General features: G+C 39.5%; 1 protein-coding gene across 1 annotated transcript in view; it reads right to left on the bottom strand.

Annotated features, from left to right (window-relative positions):
- The window catches only part of ADAMTS12 (ADAM metallopeptidase with thrombospondin type 1 motif 12), a 152748-nt gene that overhangs the window by 50345 nt on the left and 78785 nt on the right, over window positions 1-23618 (bottom strand). Inside the window, exons 5-13 of the mRNA XM_030470436.1 lie at window positions 21126-21209; window positions 19324-19448; window positions 17830-17979; window positions 14919-15062; window positions 14089-14233; window positions 9922-10014; window positions 9583-9728; window positions 8559-8728; window positions 244-377 (exon numbers count right to left, since the gene is read on the bottom strand). Coding sequence (XP_030326296.1) covers window positions 244-377; window positions 8559-8728; window positions 9583-9728; window positions 9922-10014; window positions 14089-14233; window positions 14919-15062; window positions 17830-17979; window positions 19324-19448; window positions 21126-21209 — 1191 coding nt within the window. The remainder of the gene's footprint in view (window positions 1-243; window positions 378-8558; window positions 8729-9582; window positions 9729-9921; window positions 10015-14088; window positions 14234-14918; window positions 15063-17829; window positions 17980-19323; window positions 19449-21125; window positions 21210-23618) is intronic.

The raw sequence follows: 23618 nt of genomic DNA, 5'->3' as shown, positions 1-23618 counted from the left end.
CACTAGAAATAGCTACTACTCAGTGTAATGGGTTAATTAAAAAGGATGGAAACAGCTCTTATGTCTACTTTGAAAAGCTGTTTCTACAAACTTGTTTCCATGATCATTAAGAACGTGGTAAAATGAAGTACTGGACCTTGATCCTCAAAAATTCGTTAATTTGTTTATTTTCCCATAAAACATTTTCCCACAACTTTATAAAATAAAATCGTAGAGAAAGAAACATGCAAACATACCCAATACCTTACACATGCCATTAATACAGGTATCTCGGCTGTGCCTTCCTTCAAAGCAAGGAGTACCATCAGTGACTGCATCAAGCATCTTCTCTGAAAAATGGCCATCTATTGGGCGACAGTGGAGCTCACAGGGGTTTGCTGAAAAGAAAACAAAGATGCTTTCTCAGCAAATACTTCCGTAGGGCACTGAAGTGCAATGTGCAAGGAATGACAGTATGTTTTTACTACACCATCCACTCATTTTCCCTGGCATTTGACAGAAATGGCGTAATCAGAAGCAGTTAGCAGAGAGAGGGTTGTATTGCTAAAGACAGTGACAAGGCCTGATAAATGCCACTTATGGACTTCTAGAAGCTGCTGGAGGCTGGTGCCCTCATGCCTCCATGCTCTCCATCACTGGTATGTTTACAGCCAGCTGGATGAGTCAAGTAGTGATGAGGCCCTGAGCTGTGCTGGAGAAAGGGACAGAAAACCAGCAAGATCAACTGTCATCAGTGAGGGGAAAGGAGGAATCTGGCGGTGAGATTGCCAAGGATACTGAAAAGCAACAGTTTTCCATCAGCTGATGACTGTGATCAGAGATAATTTACAGCTTTTCACCACTGCTGCCAGTCTCCCTCAGAGAGCAGTCAAGTGGTTGCTTCTGATATTCTGCATCTCAGTAGTGTCACATCAGTGCCTATTTTCAGCTATATGCTGGCACTTAATAAATTATTTCAAACACTGGACTTTTTCCTGCTTGGCAACTTACAAAATGGGGACAATATTGGTGGGTCTGACAAGACGCAGGCTGTTCTTGGATAGATGTGCAAGGAGGCAACAGGGGAGAGAAAAGCTGCAGAAAAAGTAATCTGTGGGTTTCTGAAACAAGATTTCCTACAATAGGCCTTAGTCTATTCAACCCATGGAGTAAGAAGAGCCAAACACGCACTGCCCTGCCTCATAAATATTGGTCCTTTGGAATGAGAAATTTTGAAACTCAGGCTTCAGACAGCCAAAGGACACAAGTTTGATTACTAAGTTGTGTACACGGAAGATGAGTTAGAACTGAATCCAGTGCCAAAGCAAAGAGAGATTTATAATCCATGCCCATACAGCACTCCCTGGAAACCGTCCAGCAGATCCAGAGCTATCTGACTGGAAAAAAATCAATCATCCATTGTCATATCAATGAGGGACAGCAACAGAGGACCTGTCTTCTTGTTTTGTTCTATTCCAAGACCCCAGTCCAGCCACGCACCACAGCATTTTGTTCATGCTCAGCAAGCTGAAATGCTTTGCTGAGCAAACCAGTGGGCCTTAAAACTGCTAGTCTATAAGGAGTTCAAGGCACCATTATTGAGCCATTTTAACACAATCTCCCTGTGTGCTGCAGAGGTGCTTCTGCTGAGAGACAATTTCATCCTGTGCATGACAGAGCCAACAGAAGCTGCTCCCTTCATCTCAGAAGGATGCAGCCTTCTATATCTGCAGTAACTATATATCTTATACATACTGGCTAATGAATTTCTTTCTTTCTCTCTTTTTTGTTGACCTGGCTTGTATCATACAAAGAACTGTGTTTAAAATTAAAGGAATTTCTACTAACGAAATTCAAACTTTTGGTAATGCAAAAAACCTAAATAATTTCCTACATACAGGTTTATTCTGTTGAAGGGGAAAATTTGCTCTCCTTGCTCTGGTTTGTATAGCACCAACACTTACACAACACCATGCAGTGCACAAAAGTGACAGCTGCTCCTGTTCCCAGAAAATTTGGGGACTGAATCCTATACAGCTTGAGCTTTGAAACTATGAATCTCATCGACATAAACAGGATCTCTAGAGAACTGGGATCCAAAAATAAAAAGGGGCACTAAAGGAAATCCAAAACCTTAATGAGGACTTTGTGTTTTCCCTCTTGTCAGTAGAGCTAAAATGGCATCTCAGCACTGACAACAATGTTGTGCTTCTGGCTTCTCAAAATTGCCTTCATAAAGGGTAACAGAGTGATTAGAGCCAGAGGACACACATGGACCAAGGTTACAAAACAAGTGGAATTCAAAGTGAGTCATGTTCAAGAATATCAACAGAGATGGAGCTACATCAGAGTCTCAGTCAAGAACATAAAATTTGTAATCCTTACCAGTCCTCAGCCCCTCTGTGAAAACTGCCAGCCATAACATCCATCAGTTGTTCTGATAAGAGCTGTCATGATACTCAATACAAGTAATTTTACTTGTATCTGCAGAAATTTTTTTCTGACCATGTGGCTAGTTCGATTATCTTAGTGCTCTAAATTTTGTTCCACCTTGCTTACCTTCTCAATGCACCTTTTTAAACACAAGGCACAATACTCTTATGGAAAGGAGAATCCCAAAATTCCAGCTAGTCTGTTACCTGCAGAGAATCAATCCTAACTGACACAGACTTTGCAGAAAGCCATTTCAGCTTTTACACTGTTTGTAATGAAATATATGTAGAGCAGCAGTTTGACATCTGTACCTTGTCCCTAGTTGTGTGTTGACATAGCAAGCAAGATGGTATCCAATTTCATTTCAGAAATCACTGAGCAAGAAAAAGCAGGCAGTGCTGACTGTTGACATTAAGTAATAACTATGATGCTCTAAGAATGAAACTCAGAAAAAAATTGTAGAGAAAGATAACTCCCTTGATAAGCCAAAATAAAAAGTAAAAATACGTAACAAGGAAACTTTCAGACTTGCAAAGGTTCATGATTCGAAGAAGACTTTTCTAGGCATGAAAGTTTTCCTGATATTCCTAACTGTAGTAACTGATCTAAAATTAGATCCTACCTGTACCCATAAATTTTGTATTGCTTTTCTTCCTATCAGTTTTCCGCTGAACACCACTGCAAGTGAGAGGATACTGCTCCCTCCCAACAAACTCAATCCTATTCAATATTTATTCTCCTGCCATCATTCTTGAAGTTATTTTGGTATTTCATGTGCATAGAAGGCTGGTGAGGGCACATTATCCTAGCACTGTATTAGCTATTAGTTTTCTAAAATTATTTACTTATCTGTCATTTTTTTAGAGTTGAGCGAAGGAACCTGACAAAAGATCAGGCTTCCATTATTCCAGGACTGTAAATAAACTGTACTAGAATCAGCCACTGTCCTTGAAAAGTCTAACATTTTAAACGCGAAACAGATAGAGGTATAGGAAGTACTTCCGCCTTCTGTTTTCAGAAAGTGAACTGACTCTCAAAGAGAATAAATACATTTCCCAGAACAACGGAAAAAGTTGAAAGCAAAGACTGACATTGAATTCAGATTTTCTAAAATTTATTTCAGCCCTGAAAATCTAAAAAGACTAAACTGAAATAAATATGAGCACTAGGGTTGCTCAGAAGGAACTCATTAAAGCAGCTGGCTTAGTTTCAGTTACTTCAGCAAATTTGATTAATTCATGATGAGACTTTAACAAACAGGCTGTCATCTTAGTAACTTTTAGGCCAAAATACACAAGAATTCTTGCAATCCAGCATAGGCCTGAAACACTAGATCTAATCTGCAGTCGGTCATAAATGTATTCACACAATTCTGGACCAGGAAAAGCGTACTTAATTACCATTTAAACATCCTGCCTATGTAAAGCCTACAGGATTTTACCCACCCTTCCACACCAAACTAGGATCAAAGCCACTTACACTTCTCCTGCATAGACTGTATTTATATCTACAGTGATAGTAGTAATTCATGAAACCCTGCAGGCAACCTGCTCTAATGTTTAACCACCCATAAAGCAATGAAAACTTCTTAATGTATAACCTGAAGTTCCCTCATGCTTCTTTGACTGTTTCTGCGTGTCCTAGCTTTCATGATATGAAGAACTGCTAGATACATCTCTCTCTGGGGACTTCTGCACTGCATAAGTGGAAAGGCTGGGAAATTATGGTACGAAGTACAGTGACAGAGAACTTGATGTCAAATCCAAAATCGAAAGCAGAAGAGCTACATTCAAACTGAGATGGTAAGACCATGGAGTACTGATTTTCAAAGTCAGTTAACCAGGGCATAGAAATGCTTGAATCTTCACACCTTTTTCCAGACCCAAGCACAACACTGCATGGAGCCATGCAGTCTTGCTAGCCTGTATCTCTACCAGCTCAGAGATAAGCATGCTAAATAACCTTAGAAAATCTCTTCAAGTAGCTGGCATATAACGCACTCAATCTTCTCTTTTTCTAGAGCAAAACTTATTTTTCTCAATCTGTGTTTTTCAAATCATTTGACTTCCATGTTGCTTTCCTGTAAACCTCCTCCAGCTTGGCTGAATGCTTCCAGCAGTGTGTTGCTCCTAACTGGACATAAGACTTTAGCTGAGGTGCCACCAACACTCAGCAGGCTAGAAAAACTACATCCTGTTTTTTAACTGTAATGCCCATATCCTGCACCAAGATTATGTTGCTGATTTGAACAGATTCAAGATCAATCCTCTAATACACAGAAGAAACCCAGGTGTAATGGAATCCCAAGACACAGAACTCCTGTAAGCACCCAGAGACTAGATAAGTCACTGTAATCAGAATGGGACTGAGGAAGCCAACCAGCAAAGCTGAGTACAAATCCTAAAATTCAGGCATGTGAGGTTTTTTCCCCCTGTACATGACAACGGAGTTCAGATTCACCAAGTGTAAACAGAGCAACACAAAGATAAACAGGAAGGAACATATTCCCTTCCCAATTTAAATTCCTTTCCCTCACAGTTGACTCCCATGAGTTCACCTGCAGGAAGGATCCAGCTTAACCTGACTGAAAAGGATGTGATTAATGTGCCTGCCAGCAGAAGATAAGGATTCAGTATTTTTTTCCTAATTCACAAGGAAGAAAAGAAGTGGGCCTCCTCTCTTCAAACTGTCACCTCTGAGAGAATGCAGAATTGGCTGAGGAAATCCAAACCAAATAATATTAGAAAATACAATTACCAAACACACATAAAACAGGGGGAAAAAATAGCTGAGGTGAAGCTACTTTATCACTTTAATCAAGCTTGGAACTCCAAAAGAAAGTTTACTTTCAAACCAGTTGACAGTAAAACATTATCTCATGCTGTTAGCTCAACCCCTGTGATTGTATCAGTACACATCTTCCTTGATATACCGACATATGCTGGAAGAAATATGAAATTTAAAACACTTTAGCAACATAATTCCTATCTGTCAGTACATGAGATGATCCTGACACTGATTGAGAAAAGAAAGATACATGATTCAGTGTAGGACTCATACTTAGCACATGGAAGTTAAGCACTAAGAAGCTATCAGATTTGAGTAAGTGTAATTTGTTAAATGGTATGAAATAAATAAGTGCGGGGTCACAATTCAGAAAATATCCTGGTCAGAGGTGCTGGTTGCTTTAGCTGCCTTTGCACTTGAAAGCCCACTTCATTTGAAGACTTCTTGGGATATTCAGGTGCTCCAGCTTGAGCACATGGCTATCTGTGCTTCAGGGCTAATCCACAATAAGATTGTGCAAATTCCCCAACAGGCCCACATTCATTGAAAAAGAAGGGAAAAATCTCAAGTGGAACCTTAAATATAGTTATCCTAAGTAACGGCAAGATGTCATTCACTCTTTTCTTCTAGGTTGCTTGTTAAAGCTGCCTGTTGTATTTTGCCTTATATTAAATCATAAGCTATCTAAAAAAAAGAAAAAAAAAGTCTTTGTCCTCTAGTGAAGGTACAATGTACCCAACAGGAAAAGGACATTATTACAGTGTTTAATTACGTGATACTCATTAGAACTGGCTTAGGTAAGCTATGAAATTAAAGCCAGGAGAAAGAATTGTCACCCTTTAGATAATTTACTGTTTTTCCAGAAGGATAAAGAAACACAGAATGTCCAAAATGTCACAAAATGTCTAGCTCAGGGTTTCACCTCCTCAACTAGATGCTTCCACACAGTCTGCTCCTGAAGGACTACATTCCATGGAAGGGACTCACACTGGAGCAGTCTGTTCCTGAAGGATGCACCCCATGGAGGGACCCACACTGGAGTAGTTTGTGAAGAACGGCAGCCTGTGGGAAGGACTCACATTGGAAAAGGTCATAGGCGACCATATCCCATGAGAGGGACCCCACACTGGAGCAGGGGAAGAGTGTGAGGAGTCCTCCCCTGAGGAGGAAGGAATGGCAGAGACAATGTGTGATGAACTGACCACAACCTCCATTCCCCATCCCCTGCACCACTCAGGTGAAAAGACAGAGAAATCAGGAGTGAAGTTGATCCTGGGAAGAAGGGAGGAGTGGAGGGAAGTATGAGTGATGTGAAAAGTCTCTGAAATAGCATAGCACCAAATAAGAGGAGAAGTAAGGGAAGCTGGTGTACACTGAGAAAGATTGGTGTACATATGCTAGATGTGGTGATTAAGTCTCCAGAGCCCTGAAACATCACCTCTTTTTTGGGGGCAGGAGGGCACTACAAGACAAACACAAGAAAGGCTCAAACTGCTCCATCTCACAGAGAGAGCACTGTTTCATGACCTTATTTCTGGAGTTATTTTGCCCAGGACACTTTTAGCAACCAAGGGAAGATGAAAGAAAACTAAAACTGAAATGGGAGGAAAAAATCCCAAGTGTATTTCAGTGCAGTAGTCAACACTGGCTCAACACGACTGGAAGCAGTGCGCCCACCCACCCTCAATCATAAAATGATGATATCAGATGAAGGATCAGCGCACGATTTGGCTTAGATGAGAGTTCCCAGGAGAATCTGCCTACCTGAGGATGCCAGGATTTTTGAAAGTTAAGAGTTTAGCAGCAAGAAAACACTTCAAACGTTGTTAATGGAATGTAAGAATGAAGTTGCAAACATTAAGGCTCTCACAGATCATGATGGAGATGTGTAACTCTAGACTGAAATTCTGGCTGCTGAGAAAACAGGTAAAAACAGTCAAAAAGCTTTTTAAGGCAGAGAAAAATATATTTCCTTGGTATTTGAAAGATTTTTGCAAAAGGTCACCAAAACCTAAGATGCTCCAGATGAAATATAAGGCTCAACAATGCAGCATTTTAAAGATAAATGGTTTGTCTGAAAAGCTCAAATTGGCTCTATTTGAAATATGGCATGGACACACCATAATAGACATGCCTTCCATTGTGGAGGAAGCATTTGATTCGTGATTCTTAATGCCTTTTAATAGCAGACCTGCAACAAATACACATGCAGAACTACCAGTTCCACAGCACTGCCCTAGAGAGGACATGAACAGAGCTAAGGCTGTACCCTGCAGCAATACACTAACAGAGAGGACTAGAATCCCAGTCTTCAGTGACAGACAAGTGCAGAAAACAGTTTATGAGTCTGCAGAAAATGTTTTACAGGTTTGGCTTTGGACTAAGTCTTAGGCTGTTAGTATTTATCACAGTTTGTTTTACTAGAAGTTCTTCTGAAAGTCTTTTTCTATCAACTATATTTTCTTTCATCAGAGATTTTCCTGGAAGTCTGTCTGCTCCAGGTTCATCTTCAATGGTGTGTTTGTTTGATGAAATTGAAACAGTAGCTGAACTTTAGGAAACCTATTCCTGGCAATAACTGTGAAAATGCAATGAACATGCCATACAGTACTGTTGGCTGAATCTTGAGCTTCACTTCCCCAGCTGATTTGGTAAAAAAAAATAAAATAAAAAAAATTATATTGCTAGCTTCTACTGGGTAATCTACATCTTACATTTATGCATACACCCAGAATCAAACTGCACGGTAGTAACTATTACCCCTGTATTTAGCAACTAGCTGTTACAAAGCAAGTTATAACACAGAGGCATCATTCTGTCTCTACAATACAGGAAATTACAATACTGAATCTGTTGAGGTATTACATCCTTGGTTTGGTGCCGGGTATACTTACCATACAGATCTGAGTCTGGAAGCAGTAGAGCTCCATTTGTGCAGTGGAACAGTTCTGCTTTTTGGGTGCAGTGATGCTGCAGGCCCAAACATGCAGCTTTACACTATACTAGTGTATTTCTGTGATTCTGTGGTTGACAATGGAAAAGATGGTTTAGGTCTATCCAGAACAACTAGCATAAATGTAACTTCCAATAGCTTTTCTTAGTGCAATATCCTTCCAGGAACTAAGCTAATTACAATCACAGCCATTATTACTACAGCTTTGCTAAAACATCTCTGTGTGGAGAATCCCTGCCTTTGTGTATATACAAAAGGCACACCTGCATATGGAGGCACATCAGATTTTTCTCTCTGATTAATTCAAAGACTTATAATTCAGTGACTTTTTGCCCTTGTAGAGGTTTCTCATAGGTCTGTAAATCTGACTTTTTATACAAGGTATTAAAAATCTGCAGCTTCACACCTGTGTTATAAATGGGAACCCAGTGGTAGAATTCATTCTGGTAGGGAACTGTATCAAATTCACTGCACTGCATCTGACGAAAGCTTGGCAAGTCTTTCTGGCAGGGGCTGATGTTACACATGCGATAGCGTTTCCTTTCTCCTGTGCAGTAGTCTCCTCCAAATTGTGGCCTAGAAAAGGAACATTCAGACTGGGACATGAGATTCTGGGTTAAAAATAGTTTTGAAAGAGCAATGTCTTTCAGTTTCCAGTGGGATAACAAGGTGAATCTGAATCCTTGACAGGGTAGAGATACCACTCACATGTTCAAGTACCCAAACACATCAGTATGGAGCACAGAGATCTAGAAAAAAACCTGTATAACAAAGAAGAACTGAGCCTAAAGAATTGCCTGGCTGAGCTCACAACAAATTATCCTATCAAATTAACTCCCCCAAAATACCATATTTTCCAGAATGTTTGATAGTTCTTCTAGGAAAGCCAAGTGATTTCTGCTGTTAGGCATCCTCTTTAGTAATTTCTGAAAATTAGATGTAGGGTCTTCATGAACTTAGATATGTATTAGAAAATTCTGCCTTTCATGTTCTATACCTATCAACTCCTGTGTCCGAAAGTTAAACAAAGCTCATGACTAGAACAAAATATGAACAGTTGACTCCTTGATTTCCCTCAGAACAGATCGCTAGCTATTGTTTTCACCCAGTGTTTCGGGACATTTATTTTTTCATGGTGGTATTATTAAAGCAACGTTTCTATTATTTCTGCAACGCCTGAATATTAATAACAGTTTGGTTGGGTTTTTTTTAATTTTGTGTAGAAATAAGCTCCATGGAGGGTAAGGATTAAAGAATGTAAGGTGAGGCAATGAGTTTCACACAGGTATGCTTATATGGGAAGGAAGGGTGTTCAGCGTCTGTCTTGCTGTGTCACCTGCTGATAACTGCCTCATACAAGAGCTTCCAATGTCATAAGTGTCTCAAAGACCTTGAACGAAATGTAAGAAAAGATGGTGCACTCAGCTTACTGTGGGTTATCGCAGGGTCTCTCTGCACTCTGAACTCCTGCTCCACACGTCCTTGTGCAATGAGACCAGGATGACCAAACGCCCCATCCACCATGGATTGCTTCGGGAGTCTCGCCTATTGTAATGCACTCACCAGAGAAACACCACTGAAGAGAGAAGAGGAAGGACAAACAGCTTAAGACCATTATTGCAGGAAAATGTTATTGTGAATTGTTATTTCAGTCCCTGAGGGTTGAAAATTTAAGTGAGATGTCACATGATGCTCCTCTTTCACAATGAACAATGGCAGAGCTACTGATGGTTCCTCCGCCACCCTTTTGTAGGCAGCAGAGCTGTCACCTTGTTCTCTCCACACTGAGTTCCATCTGCAGCTGCATCCAGTTTGGAGCGGCAGGAGCCTTTTACCGAGCACCACAGTGTCTGGCAAAGGTTCTGGAAAAGAAAGAAAACTGCAGCAGTCTGAAGCAAAGCTGAACTCCTATGGCCAAGATTTTCAACAGCCTTCCATAGTTTTATACATCCATTTAGAAAGCCTTGTAAAGGCCGTAATTTCAAAGGCAAATGTTCAGGGTTTTCCACAAGTTAGAACCAGATTTAGCTAATCCTTGTTCGTGTACAAGGAGAAACTACTTAACAAATACAAAATGGTGAATACTTTCTATCAATCAATCAGGTGAATTACTTGAACTACATGAGTTCAAATATTTTTCTCATTGGCTGCTCAGCTCCCAGCTACACATAGGAAAAATGGCTTTGCAAAGTTTGGGCACTACTGTTTATAGTGAAGGTGAACAGAGTTTGTATGATTTTCATTTGATGAGTACTAATGAGTACAATATTCAAATCTCCATTGCTGTAAACCTGAAAACATAAAGTGAAACCAAAGAAGTTCAGAGAAGCCAGCCAGGAAAATAAAAACAAAGTCATATCTCCAAGTACAACAGTCAGGTTAATATTCATGGAGGTCCCAAAACTGGATGAGGAAAAAGCGATCAAAACGCAGGTCTCTTAAAACATCAGCCAAACAGATGGCAAAGGAATGATCTAAAAGAAGCAGTCCAGGCTAGCTGGCAGAGAAAAATGCGTAGTGGGCCGGGTGGGGTAAAGGCTCTGGTTAGTAAATTATTGCATATTAAGTTACTCAGAAACTGGTGCCAGTTTAATGCAGTAAAGCACAGCATTTCAGCTGCTGCACGTGCAGTGGTCAACTCCACTGAAGGGGCAGAATCTCCTCAGAGTCAAAAGAGCTAGCAGGGCAAAAAAACATTACAGCTACCTGATAGCAAGTCTTCTTCACTCCATTAGAACAATTCTCTACAGAATGAGGGCAGACATCAAGGGCTAGTCCCCCCTCCTCAGTTCACACGTATACCAGCTTCTCCTTTCATTGACACATGGCAGCCCTGCATGCTTGGGAATTCCTGAATGAGCTTTGTGTGAGAAGTTGGAGAAACCAGGGGTGTCAGAGAGACTGTGCACTCCCATCTGGAACAATAGAAGCAAAAGCCATGGAACTCTGGGCAAAGTCTTGGCTGAGGCTGTTTGAACTCCAGAGTTCAGGACTGGGAGAGGGAACAGAGCTGGCAGCATCTACCTGTGAAGCAGGGAGAGCTGTACATGTCATCAGAGAAAGGATCTGGTAAGAAGGATCCCACTAGCAGTTCCTACTGGTATTCTCACAGCAAGCAACATGCTAGATGGGGGAGCCAACATAGAAACTGTGCACTTGCAAAAATCCAGCCCCAATGAGCTAGTAGCAACATTTGTCCAAGAGTGAAATGTAAAACTTGAATGACTGCTTCTGTTCAAAAATAGAAAAATGACCTGTTTCTATTTAAAATAGCTAAGCTTAGGCACAGTCTGTTTTGAGTAAGTTGCCTTTTATTAACTTTCTGCATTCTGTGTTCACCCTGGTTTTCACCTAGAACACTGGAAAAAAACTTGATAGAAAGAACATCTCAAAGCACTCCAAAACTCCAGTTGGAATACAATGTCTGGGGCATGGCATCTTGGCTCATTTAGCTGCTTCTGGACAATGTATTGGTCGAAGGTTGTTTTGCAGTTCCCTATTTACAGTTCAAGAGTAGCATTACTTACAACTCTTTGTGAAGCCATTGTTACCAGGTTCTTAAGGCAGAGCTATCCAAGTGTTCTGCCTAATTAATTTTCTTTCATTATGAAATTCATTCTTTATTTTACCCTTGTACGTAGAGTGCTTTTTTTGTTATGTTTTGTGCTTTTTAGCGTGTAAAGTGTACTCCTACATTGTGCTTCAGATACCAGAAAAAGGCACTGAAACTGAACGCAGCTTTCCACTGACAGATAAATTTTTATGAGGTGTATTTGTAGATTTCAATGTCAAGAGTTGATGGAGGAAATTTTTTAGCTTTGCAAGAATTCTCCATATTGAGTTCCATGTACCAGAGCTTTTTTCTAGAATACTGGAATAACAACAGTACAAGAAAACATATTGCTTGCTGTGTGCTCTTGGAGAAATTCATGACTCTACTGTGGAGTCACCGCAAAGCAAGTGATTTTTATCATCAGCAATACGGTATACACTTTCCACCCAATCTATGAGATCAGGGTGCGTGACTAAAAGAAAGTAGAGTCAAAAAACCACAAAACAGCTTCATTGAAGTCAGTGGAAGTTTTGGAGATAAAGAGAGGGCAATTAGATAAGGATTTTGAGCTCCTACGGCCTGTCTGATTGATAGGGAACTATGGATCTACCTACCACTTCGAAAATTCCTCCCCCAAATCTGTATTTTGCTTTTCTTTTCCTTATTTGAGGGACAGTATTTATGTGTTTAGAGGACTTACTACCTAAATGGTTCATGGAAACCACTATTTGAATTATAAATCTTAGTCTTTGCTAAGTGGAGTCACTGAACCCTGGGACATCTTCAGCTAAATGCAGATTCTTCTCTCAAAAAGAATCTGTGGATCAAATTCAGTCAGACATTGGATGTTAGAGAACAAATGTAGCCTGGTCAGTAAGCAAGTGTAAAGTAACAGCGGAAAGGCAAAGAACAGCCAGACCTCTTAGACAAAATGACTATACTGATCATTCAACATGCCAGGCAGACTATACTATTCACAACTCCTTTCCTTGCCAGTGCAGCTACCTGCAAAACAGTCTTTCCAGTAAAATGCAAAATAGTATTATACCAATTAATTTTCTGACATATGTCTAGCTGTAAAATTAGTTATTCAGGAGATGTTGAATGTAAAGGCCTACTAGGTTCAAACCCAAGGAGAGACAGAACGAACCAAGACAGCAAAATTACATTTTAATTTTCTATCTGTATCAACAGACAAATTATAGTAACTGAGGAAACTGGAACAGCAGGTAATGAAAGCAATCTTTCAATACCTGCTTCAGAATCAGTAGATGCAGTTCAACATTGGTAATCGCGTTATCTATTAAGGCTGAGAAGATTAATCAGAGATAATCTCCCCAATAGAACAGTAGATGAGGATACAAATAATTATCTGAATGAAATAAACAGTCACTGTCAGCAGTCTCCAATCCACAGATGTGCACAATACCTTGCCTAAAAAACACTCCAGCACTGCCAATAGCCATAATGCCACTTCTGCCACAGCTGTGTTTAACAGAGTGAGCAAATCGGATGCTATCTGCAATGTCTGCTGCACACTACTACCCAAAACACAGTGAAAATTGGTCATCACTTAGCTAGACTAGCACTTGAAACCACAGCTTCTTCTGTTCTAAGTAGAAAAATGTTGTATGGAGCCAAATGTCTCTGAGCATGCTAGGTACAGTCAAAATACTATACCACTGCACCTTAGCTATGATAACCTGCTACTCCACAGTGATTCTTAGCTCCTGTAGGGAGTTGTGCTGCTGTGACTTTACTGCATCTCCACACAACACTGTTTTTTGCTGTGCTGTTAAACAAACCACAGGATACCTTGTAAATTACAAATTTCCACATAAAAAATGATGTTTGATGGGAAAATAAAGATTCTTCAAAGTATGTGGGCTGAAATTCCCTTTAACTAGTTAGACCACCAAATGTTTGCAAAAACAGGACATATGGGGAGAGAGCACAACCCTGATTTCTTCAGAAAATGTTTGCTGGAACTGAAGATTTGCTCCCAGAATGATTTGGTCAGTGGAAAGCTACAAGTTTGAAGCATCTTTTAAAATGGGATTTAAGCTGCACTGAAAATTTATTCAAGATCAGTATTATAGGTTTAAAACCAAAATTACTCCAGTGCTAAAAGACAGGCATTTAACAACAGATATGGGGCCAGATCCAGTAAAGGTCTTGCAAAATAAAAGGTAAATGGTACAACAACTCACTTTCAGACTCTGAAAAACAGTGTTAGGCAATGCCTGAACTACACATTTAGCCTATGAGACTCTGAACATACCACATTTGTAGTTAGGAACTGAGGTTCACTAACTGCACTTACATGCTGTTCAAGAAGCATAAGTTTTGATTAGGAAAATGAAGAAAAACATATAGCACTTACATCTACATCTTCACAGAAAGTAGCATTAGAACCATACTGAAGCTGGCACTGGTGATGCACATCATAAATCACTCCAGGAGCAATGATTGGGGACTTTAAAACTTCTTTTTGGGGTATATCATCCAGACAGAATCCCCACCCGCGACTAAAAGACAAAATTACATATTAAAAAAACCCTACAACCACACCTTTTTGACATTTTGTTACAGACTTTCAACTTCTAACTCTTAATGGTAATTTTACATATGGCCTTTGGAAATAATACTTCCAGATTCCAGCCAAATTATGTTGAAGTGCTGCTAACAAACATCTAGTAAGGGAGGGTTTACAAAGGCCAAATATAGCTTGTCAAAGGGGAAATATCATGAGGTCATTATAGTTTGCAGAGTGGCTTCAGAGCACTCCAAAACTCTGGTTAAAGTTATACTATATTGCTGCTCTTTAAAAGAAAAACATAACGAATTTGAACAGGTCATGGAAGTCAACACATGTCATTGTGGTAAAGGCAACGTTTATGATTTTCCATCAGAGTCCTTGATGGAAAGGCTTCTTTCTTCCTGATAGCTGCAGAAAGCTGCAGGCTGCACCAAACCTGAGCCAATATGACAAGACTCGAGTTCACTTCCAGAAAACAAGAATATAATGGAGCTTTTACCAAATGCTAAGTGAACAATAAGCTTGGGGCATTCCTTCCATAGGAATTAATTCAAGCACACCGCAAAAAAACAAACCTAGTAGTGCAATAATAGAGGATTTACTTTAAACTCCACATAAACATCTCACACACAGCTGTATTCATTTCAGAGAAATGTTACAACCTGATCACTCACTCTAGGAAACGTGTGATGTATTCCTTGCTGCACTGCGACCAAGTGAGTGGAGTAGGATCATACTGCAACTGTCGGGACATAATATATGGGCGCTTTCCAACAGGCTCACAGTCATTCTCTTTTCCATCGTGCTGGATACCAAAGCTGGAGATAAAAAACAACATTTAGTAACTCCAGCTGATTGGTTGTACCATAACACCTACCTATGGGTTCCACACTGTGCTTAAAAATACACTGGGGTTGCTTCCTCGCCTGGTGAACTGTTGATACCTGTCTGACCAAAAATCTACCAAAAAATCTACACCCCCTCCAACAAAGCTTTCAAATATATGTTATGTACAGCAATACTGTCCTGCACAAAATAAAGAACAGACTGTCACAGACTATACTGAAGGGTATTTTTAAGGAAGACAAAACACTATTGAACAGTTGGGCTGGGAATAACAGCTTAAACCTCAAAGTTCTATTAAAGCTGCTAAAGCTAAAAGTGCTTCTTAGCTCTTGGATCCCAATTATTTCAGGCTTGTAACACTTTAACTCAGACCAGGCTTTGTTATATTCTGTCTTACAGTGTCTTATAATCATGTCTCTATTGCTTGGGGTTTTTTTTAATTTCTTTTTATAGACTGAAATAGAGCTATTGGCTGGATGCGAGGATAAAATTCTTTACAATGAATTACAATGAATACATGTAAAACATAGGCACAGGCTGCCCCAAGAGGTGGTGGATGCGCCATCCCCAGAGACATTCAAGGCCTGGCTGGATGCGGTGCTGGTTCACCTGATCTAGATGAAGAAGGTATCCCTGCTCATTGGAGGGGGGTTGGACTAGATGACCTTTGAAGGTCCCCTCCAACCCAAACTATTCTATGATCCTATTGTTTTCAAAATTGCTGAACATACAAGTGAGTTTGCCTCAAACCTCTACTCCTTCCTATTTAGCTTTCTCAACCTGTGCCTTACAAATTGATCTCCATAGCAAGTTCTCTCGACTTACTAAGAAATTTCTTTATTCAACAGATTGTAAAAGTCATAAACATACAAAACTCTGGGTGGGATTCAACTGACTAAACATATATGCCTTCACATCACCTCATTGTGAAGGAAATTATCTGAAATAATAATATGCAAAGGTAGTGATATATGAAGAGGTTGACTCCTACGCTGTTAACATCTGAAGGTGTGTAAGCCCTTGTGTGAAATTGCAGTGAAAACTGATTCAGGATTTGATTCAGTCATCGATCACAGTCCAAACCACTTATGACTATGTTTCTGGAAAATGTAACTGTAAAATGACCTAAATGTTCCAAAAGCAGGGCATGATTTCAGACAGAATCAACTCCAGTAATGGGTCTGAGGCATAAAAGCAAAAGGATCTGTTGACACAGGAGGCTGCGGAAGTCTAGAGGGACAGTACGGGCAAGAGTTGACTTTTGGCATTCATCTAAGGAATGGGTACATGGGGTTTTTTTCTCATTTTTTATTCATCTGTTCTTACAGACTTTTATTGTCCATACCTGAACTTTTTAATCTAGCTTGTGGCAAGAATGGTTCCATGTTAACAACAAACCCTACAGTATTCCGTTTCCTTTGTGGAGACAACTCCTACAGGCAAAGCCCTACATCAGTCCCGCAAAGGTGAGTACAGTAATACTCTGTCTTGCAGCATCCACAGCTGTGAGTTACCAGCCACCCAGGCTAGACTAAGAGAGGATCACACACAGCTCTATGGTAAGAAGTGTCTTCTGATTGCTACTGTTAATGAGAAAAGCTTCCTGTCAACAAGAGGGTTGGGGACCAAGTAACTAAGGCCACAGCATCCAGAGCCAATTGTAATGATTTCCGTGTTATGTACTTACACTATTTCCTTTCTGGTGACAGAGAGGTTGAATAAAAAAAGGCCAATTAATGGGTGATAGGATCAACACTTGAGTAATCTTTGTATCAGATGACAATGATGATGAGATGATGATGATTATTATTGTAAGATACCATTAGCACATACAGATTTCATCCTGATTGGTGGTTGGGTGCACAATGCAAGTAATGTGATTGTAGACACAGCAATGAACTTGTCACCTAGCCAAGCAACATGGTCCAGCTGAAAAGAACTCTAGCCAGAGTATCCATAAGATAATGCTCTGCCCTGAGGAAAACACCTCAGTGTCAAAAGAGATTCAAAAATCAGATTATTTTCAGGTGAGCTTAATAAACCAACTCACGAACAAAAACACCCCAGAAATTTGAAATACTGGGAAATCTAGTTCAAGCAAATATCCAGTAATAAAGAGCTTAGCTGTGTCTGAAACGAAATGCCCTGGAACTTCAGTTCACCTAATCCAAGTGTATCCACAATAGCAATATTAATATACAGAAGATACCAGTTATATAAGAAACGCCCAAAAGTGACTATTTGTAGGTCAGAAAGGAGAACAAACATTTGATATTTCTGTGAGGTTTGACTGCTTGAATTGAAAATGGTTTCTAGCTAATGTGCACTATTGAAGTACCCTGATATAAGGAAACAGGTATGTTTTAAATTATTTGGATTGATCTGGAGATCATCTAAAGTAATTGCATAGTAATTCAGTATATGTTTGGAAAAATAAGCATGATTAACTCATGCTTCTTTGTAACTTAAATATTTCATCCTGATGTACTGCCCTAGCAGACTCTGTTAAAAGGGGCATACTGGATAGTTGTAGATACAAACAAAGGTCAGTGGCTTAAGAATCTCTTTCTTATTCCTTCGCCTAGAGAAAACAAACACAGTTTTGATTTTAGTAACAGAGACATTTTAGTAACAGAGACAAAACACTCCTTGTTTTGTTTCTGTCTGCCAATTTGAGTATTAACAAACATATAATAAATTAAACTCAGCTAGCCCTCCCCCCTTCAATTTCAACTATACCTGTGTCCAAGTTCATGAGCAATAGTAAAAGCCAAAGGTAGGCCAGAATCTTCATTAATGTTACAGCTTCTGTGAGGTTGACACATGCCTGACAGATGAGACAAACCTAAGGTTTCACATGGACGATTCATGCCAGCACAAATGTCCTTTCTAGAATCACAAAAGAGACATGTCATTAGAAGAGCTTAAAATCAGCTGCAGAGTGCCACTTACATTGGGTGGTAAGTCTCCATCTTATAATGTATTAGCGCTAACTGGTGTTTTAAGCAAAGCACAATGCTAATGTTTTTGCAAACATACATGCAACAAAAATAGGCACTTTTTCTGCTACGGTCGTAGTATACTGCTATAATGTGCAGCCAGTATTTATGCTGCTGAAGTGCCTAAATACATATCTTTATTGTCAACTCACATAAGAAAAAGTTTTAAAACCTTCAGTGTTTTGAGGTATGGTTTATTAAACTCACCATACCTCTCAGCTTCATTCACGTGAACTGCTTGAAGCCTGTTTATTTGTAGAGGTAAACCATGCACCATCATGAGACTTCTTTTTCACAATCTTATTTTAAGATTTGTTGACTCTTTTCTTTACTGCACCACTTGAGGGATTTTATTTTTGTGATTTTTTTTTTTTTTTTTTTTGCCTGTCAGACTGTAACTTAGAACTTCTTTTTTTTTTTTTGCAGGCCTTAGACTCAAATGTTTTCTCTCATTTTTCTCAATCTTTCCTCTCAGTTGTGTGCAGGCTGCATCCATTTCTACGATTTGTAGTTCTGTTTCATGTGCTTCCACAAACTCCCTGTGTAATCTCAAACATCACATTCACGTGTGCTGTGCCTCCCTTGTTCACACACAAAAAAAATGTGTCTTCTTAAATATAGAGATAATATTTAAAAATCATACACTTTAGAGCTTAAAAATAATGGCAGTGTGTTTGCAAGATAATCTTTAATTCTGAGCTGCACCTGTATATTACTTTAGGATTTGTCATTATGGAGTTCTTGATCTACATGCTATGTTGTTTTCGTGTATTGCCTCAAAGAAGAACAGAGAAGTGACTAAGCACAAAATGAGATAGGATCAAGTGGGGAAAATTACCTGAGCTCTGCAAATTGCTAATCTCTCGGGACATAGAGATCTCAATTTCCTGACTAAAATGCATCTCTAATAAAACACCCACATGTATACATGAAGTGTTATATGTACTTTGAAAACAAATTAAAAACAATCCCTTTAAAAAGTACAGCAGGTCTAACTTTAACCACATGTTTTTATAACTCTCATTCTCTGCCTGTATGAGTGTCAGGCACACCCACACTAGGTTATTTTTTGCATTACCACCATATTTTTGAAAGAGCATGTCTTCATTAGACCACTTTACTGGGTTCTATGCAGGACGGACTAAATGATGCCATGAGCCTATTCAAAAAATATCATCACCATAAAAATGCAATTAAACAATAGACAGATTCAGGCACTGAACTGCTGTCATACCTGGTTAGAAGGACAGCCACGTCATGGTGTGTAGGGTTGATGTCACTCTTGGGATTGACACTCTTCTGCCATTTGCAGAAGCTGGCTAGTGTCTTATCAGCATGGTGAACTATCTTCAAGCCTTGCTAATGGGAAATGAAGGAAAACATTATTGTAAAGACCATGCTGCATTGCAGTACCATGTCAGCGATGTTAGCTGTGAAGCTGGGTAACCTCTGAAATGCAATTATGCTTTTGCCTGAAGATAGAGCTATCATTAGGAGCAATAACATCTATTTATCTAACATTGAATATTAAGTTAAAATGTTGACATGTTTCTAGTTGGTGCAGTTAAAGGAAAAATTAAATGCAGAAATGTACATATTTATTGGTAAGTGACCTTACTAAGATCCAGCACTGATCTGAAACTTTCAAACAAACCCTTTATATTCTCTTGAAAGCAAGTTTTCATCTACAGAGAAGGTAAAGACTACTTAGTATTGGACTTCATGCTCAAGTTTGTCTCAGTGTTATGTGAAAAATGTTATGCTTAAGGAACAACTATGCTTCTAAGGGTCTATTTCTTTCAAAACGTTTTTCAGTTTCCAAGAGTTAATTCCAATGCAGCCACATGTGTTTCTTCCTCATCTTATTATTATATAGTATACATACAAGTTACTGAAATAATTGCTTCTGAAATACAAAGTATGTGAAATAAATTCATTCAAAAACATATTTTCTCATTTCTAGTCTTAGTCATTCACTGTATCTTGTCTCAGTTTATTTAAATAAAATTTTTACAAAGTATCTCAATAACATTGTTACTAGAAAGTAATTTCTGGGTAAGATAAAACTAAATTTTGAAAGATATGCAACACTATTGCTTCCAACACTGTTATGCTTAATCCATGGTTTATTATCAAAACAGCCACAGAAGTTTAGCAAGTAAACTTAACTGGATGTCACCATGGACTTCAGGTTCTAACTGTCTTGTTAAGATGTGAACTACAGGTTTTGGCCCACGTATTCTTACAATAAGGGATATAAGGATAGACTCTATCCTAATAACTTATTTCAGAAGAGATTGCCTGGCCCCACGGCTTTGTTCACTGCCTTCAGGAGCATCTGGCTTGTGCTTATAAAACATAAGCCATGGAGAAAAATCCCCTTAATGTGTTTCTGCAGTCAGAGCTAGCTATGTCATGCACAGAGTTGGTTTGAGTTTTTTTAAATACATAAAATTATGACAGTCAGCATGTATTTAAGCATATAACAATATACTTGTGAATGAGAGACATTGGAAACTACCAATATAAAACTAGTTTACAGCAATTAGCATCTACTAGGTTTTCTTTTTTTTTTTGTTTTGAAAGATCTAAAAAGGAAAATGTGTGTTTGAGCTGCACAACAACAAATTCATTTCTTCAGAGACCTGCAAACACTCTAGCATACAATACATTTCAGGTAATGCTAGGTAATTAGATTCTGAGTGATGATGAATAATTTCTGTTTCTCATTTAGCCTTCCTTGGCATCCCACATTCTTTTGACACTAGGGAGATTCCATTTTCCCATTCCTAATTTGCTTGTTTTATTTACATTTTCCTTGGTGATTCTATGCAGAAATACCTGAAGTCATCAGCTAAATACTTTGCTATCCAGCAAAGTCTGTTTTTAGAATTTGTTCTGCCAAAGATTATAGAAGAGTAAAATTAACACATTATTTTAAGTAAAGATAATAAAATATCTTTACAATTGTAGCTCAATGCATTGAAGTCCCAAGTTTGATGATGAGTGACATTTTGAGGAAAATGAAAACCTTACCTCCTCCTCCTCAAAGAGAATGAGCCGAACCAGCACAATGTGAATTGCATTGCCAATGCTTGGATCGCGGAACAACCCTGTGACCTGTGCCAGAGCCAGGAGATATGAGATTGATTCCTCTACAGCAGAATAGGACTTTAGAGAGAAAATACAATATTTACTTCAAGCACACTGTTCATCTTGATGTGGAGGTGTTGTTTTGGTTTTTAAATTCTCAATGCACTTCACCGAACGTTTACTGAAACGCAATAAATGTTAGAACTACTGCAAAGGGCAGCTCTGCCAAATGAGTTCTGATACAGTACTTCGCAAAAGTTACTAAGCTAAAGACTAAAAGCACACACAAGATTATGTATGCCCATTTCTCTTCCAAGAACTTCAGAGTTCTTCAAAAACACCTCCAGAAAAGAATGCAACATGTAGAGTCACGTAACACTGATGGAGAGAGGTTCACTCAGGGTGCAAAAAAGTCAGCATATCAAATTGTTCTGTTTTGATTTTTTGTCAGCGATGCGGACAGTGGGACTGATGCGCCCTCAGCAAGTTTGCCAATGACACCAAGCTGTGTGGTGCAGTCGACACGCTAGAGGGAAGGGATGCGATCCAGAGGGATCTTGACACACTTGAGAGGTGGCCAATGCCAACCTCATGAAGTCCAACCAAGCCAAGTGCAAGGTCCTGCATGGGGGTCAGGGCAATCCCAGGCACAGCTACAGGTTGGGTGGAGAAGTGATTCAGAGCAGCCCTGCGGAGAAGGACTTGGGGGTGTTGGTTGATGAGAAGCTTAACATGGGCCGGTTTCAGTGTGCGCTTGCAGCCCAGAAACAAATCATGTGCTGGGCTGCATCAAAAGTGTGACCAGCAGGTCAAAGGAGGTGATCCTGCCTCTCTACTCTGCTCTCAGGAGACCCCACTCAGAGAAGTCCTGGTGTCCTCAACATAAGAAGGACATGGAGCTGCTGGAACAAGTCCAGAGGAGGCCATGAGGATGATCAGGGGGCTGGAGCACCTCCCGTATGGAGACAGGCTGAGAAAGTTGGGGCTGTTCAGCCTGGAGAAGAGAAGCTGCGTGGAGACCTCATAGCAGCCTTCCAATATCTGAAGGGGGCCTACAAGAATGCTGGAGAGGGACTTTCATCAGGGACTGTAGCGACAGGACAAGGAGTGATGGGTTCAAACTTAAACAGGGGAAGTTCAGGTTAGATATAATGAAGAAGTTCTTTACTGTGAGGGTGGTGAGGCACTGGAACAGGTTGCCCAGAGAAGTGGTAAATGCTCCATCCCTGGCCGTGTTCAAGGTCAGGATGGACACAGCCCTGGGCGACATGGTCTAGTGTGTGTTGTCCCTGCCCATGGCAGGGGGGTTGGAACTAGATGATCTTAACGTCCTTTCCAGTCCAAACCATTCTATGATCCTATGATTTAATACGAATCAGCTTCTGCCACAACAAAGCATAAAATAGTCAGTACTAGGCAAAGAGAAATCAGTTAAATTATGGATACTCTTGTGTTTTCACGGCACAGAAGAGGATGATAAGAACAAAAGCAAAGATAATGAATCCATTAAAGAAAGAATCCACATAAAAAAAAGCAAGAAATGAACTCAGAAAAAACCTGACCCAAATGTCATAAACACCATCACAATGTTGAATTAGGCAGGAGGAAAGGGATTCAGAACCAAAAATAGTAATAATCTATCTCTATGTGAGCTACCACAAGAAATATGTATGGACAAAATGGATTGTGATTGGGTCAAAACTAAGAAATTAGCAGAATTAACTGGAAATTGTGTTTTCAAAAGTCTGATTTGGATATGGGTCTTTTCCAAGGTACTAGACTAAAAATTGAATCATTGTGAGTAACCCTAGTATCTCAGGCACAGACTACAGAGAAGATGTTAAGACTTGTTTGTTCTTGAATCTGATCATGACAGAGGTTTATTCCACACATTTCCCCTGTGGGAAACAGGAAACATACTGTATAAACATAAGGGACAGATAGGTTACCATGGCTAGAATTACACTGTGATTAATTTCATATATATATTACACACATGCCATGATAATGACACGTAAGGCATCCTCAATAGACTCTTCATGGTCAATATACACTACGATATAGATATTAACAGAAGACGTATCTGTAGGCAGTCCCATGAAATGCTATTGCTTCCCCCCACCCCCCATTAATTATCTTGAAACATGCCACACAGGAAAACACTGAAAGTTAAGCTTTTCTTTTTCTTTTTTTACTTTTTTTTTTTTTTTTTTTTTCCAATGTGGACTTTGTATTATATGCAGACACTTACCTGGAAAAACAGTTGTACTGGTTTTTACAGAGATAGAGTTAACTTTCTTTATACTAGCTCGTGTTGTTTGGATTCATGACCAAAACAGTAGCACACGGATATTTTAGCTCTTGCTAAGTTAGTAAGAGTTCCAATAGGCTACTGCATGCCTTTCTCATCCACAGACATGGGAAAGAACTTCTCTC

The sequence above is a fragment of the Strigops habroptila genome, chromosome Z, assembly GCF_004027225.2.
Source record: "Strigops habroptila isolate Jane chromosome Z, bStrHab1.2.pri, whole genome shotgun sequence".
NCBI classification, from domain to species: domain Eukaryota; kingdom Metazoa; phylum Chordata; class Aves; order Psittaciformes; family Psittacidae; genus Strigops; species Strigops habroptila.
This window is presented reverse-complemented; position numbering and strand designations above follow the sequence as displayed.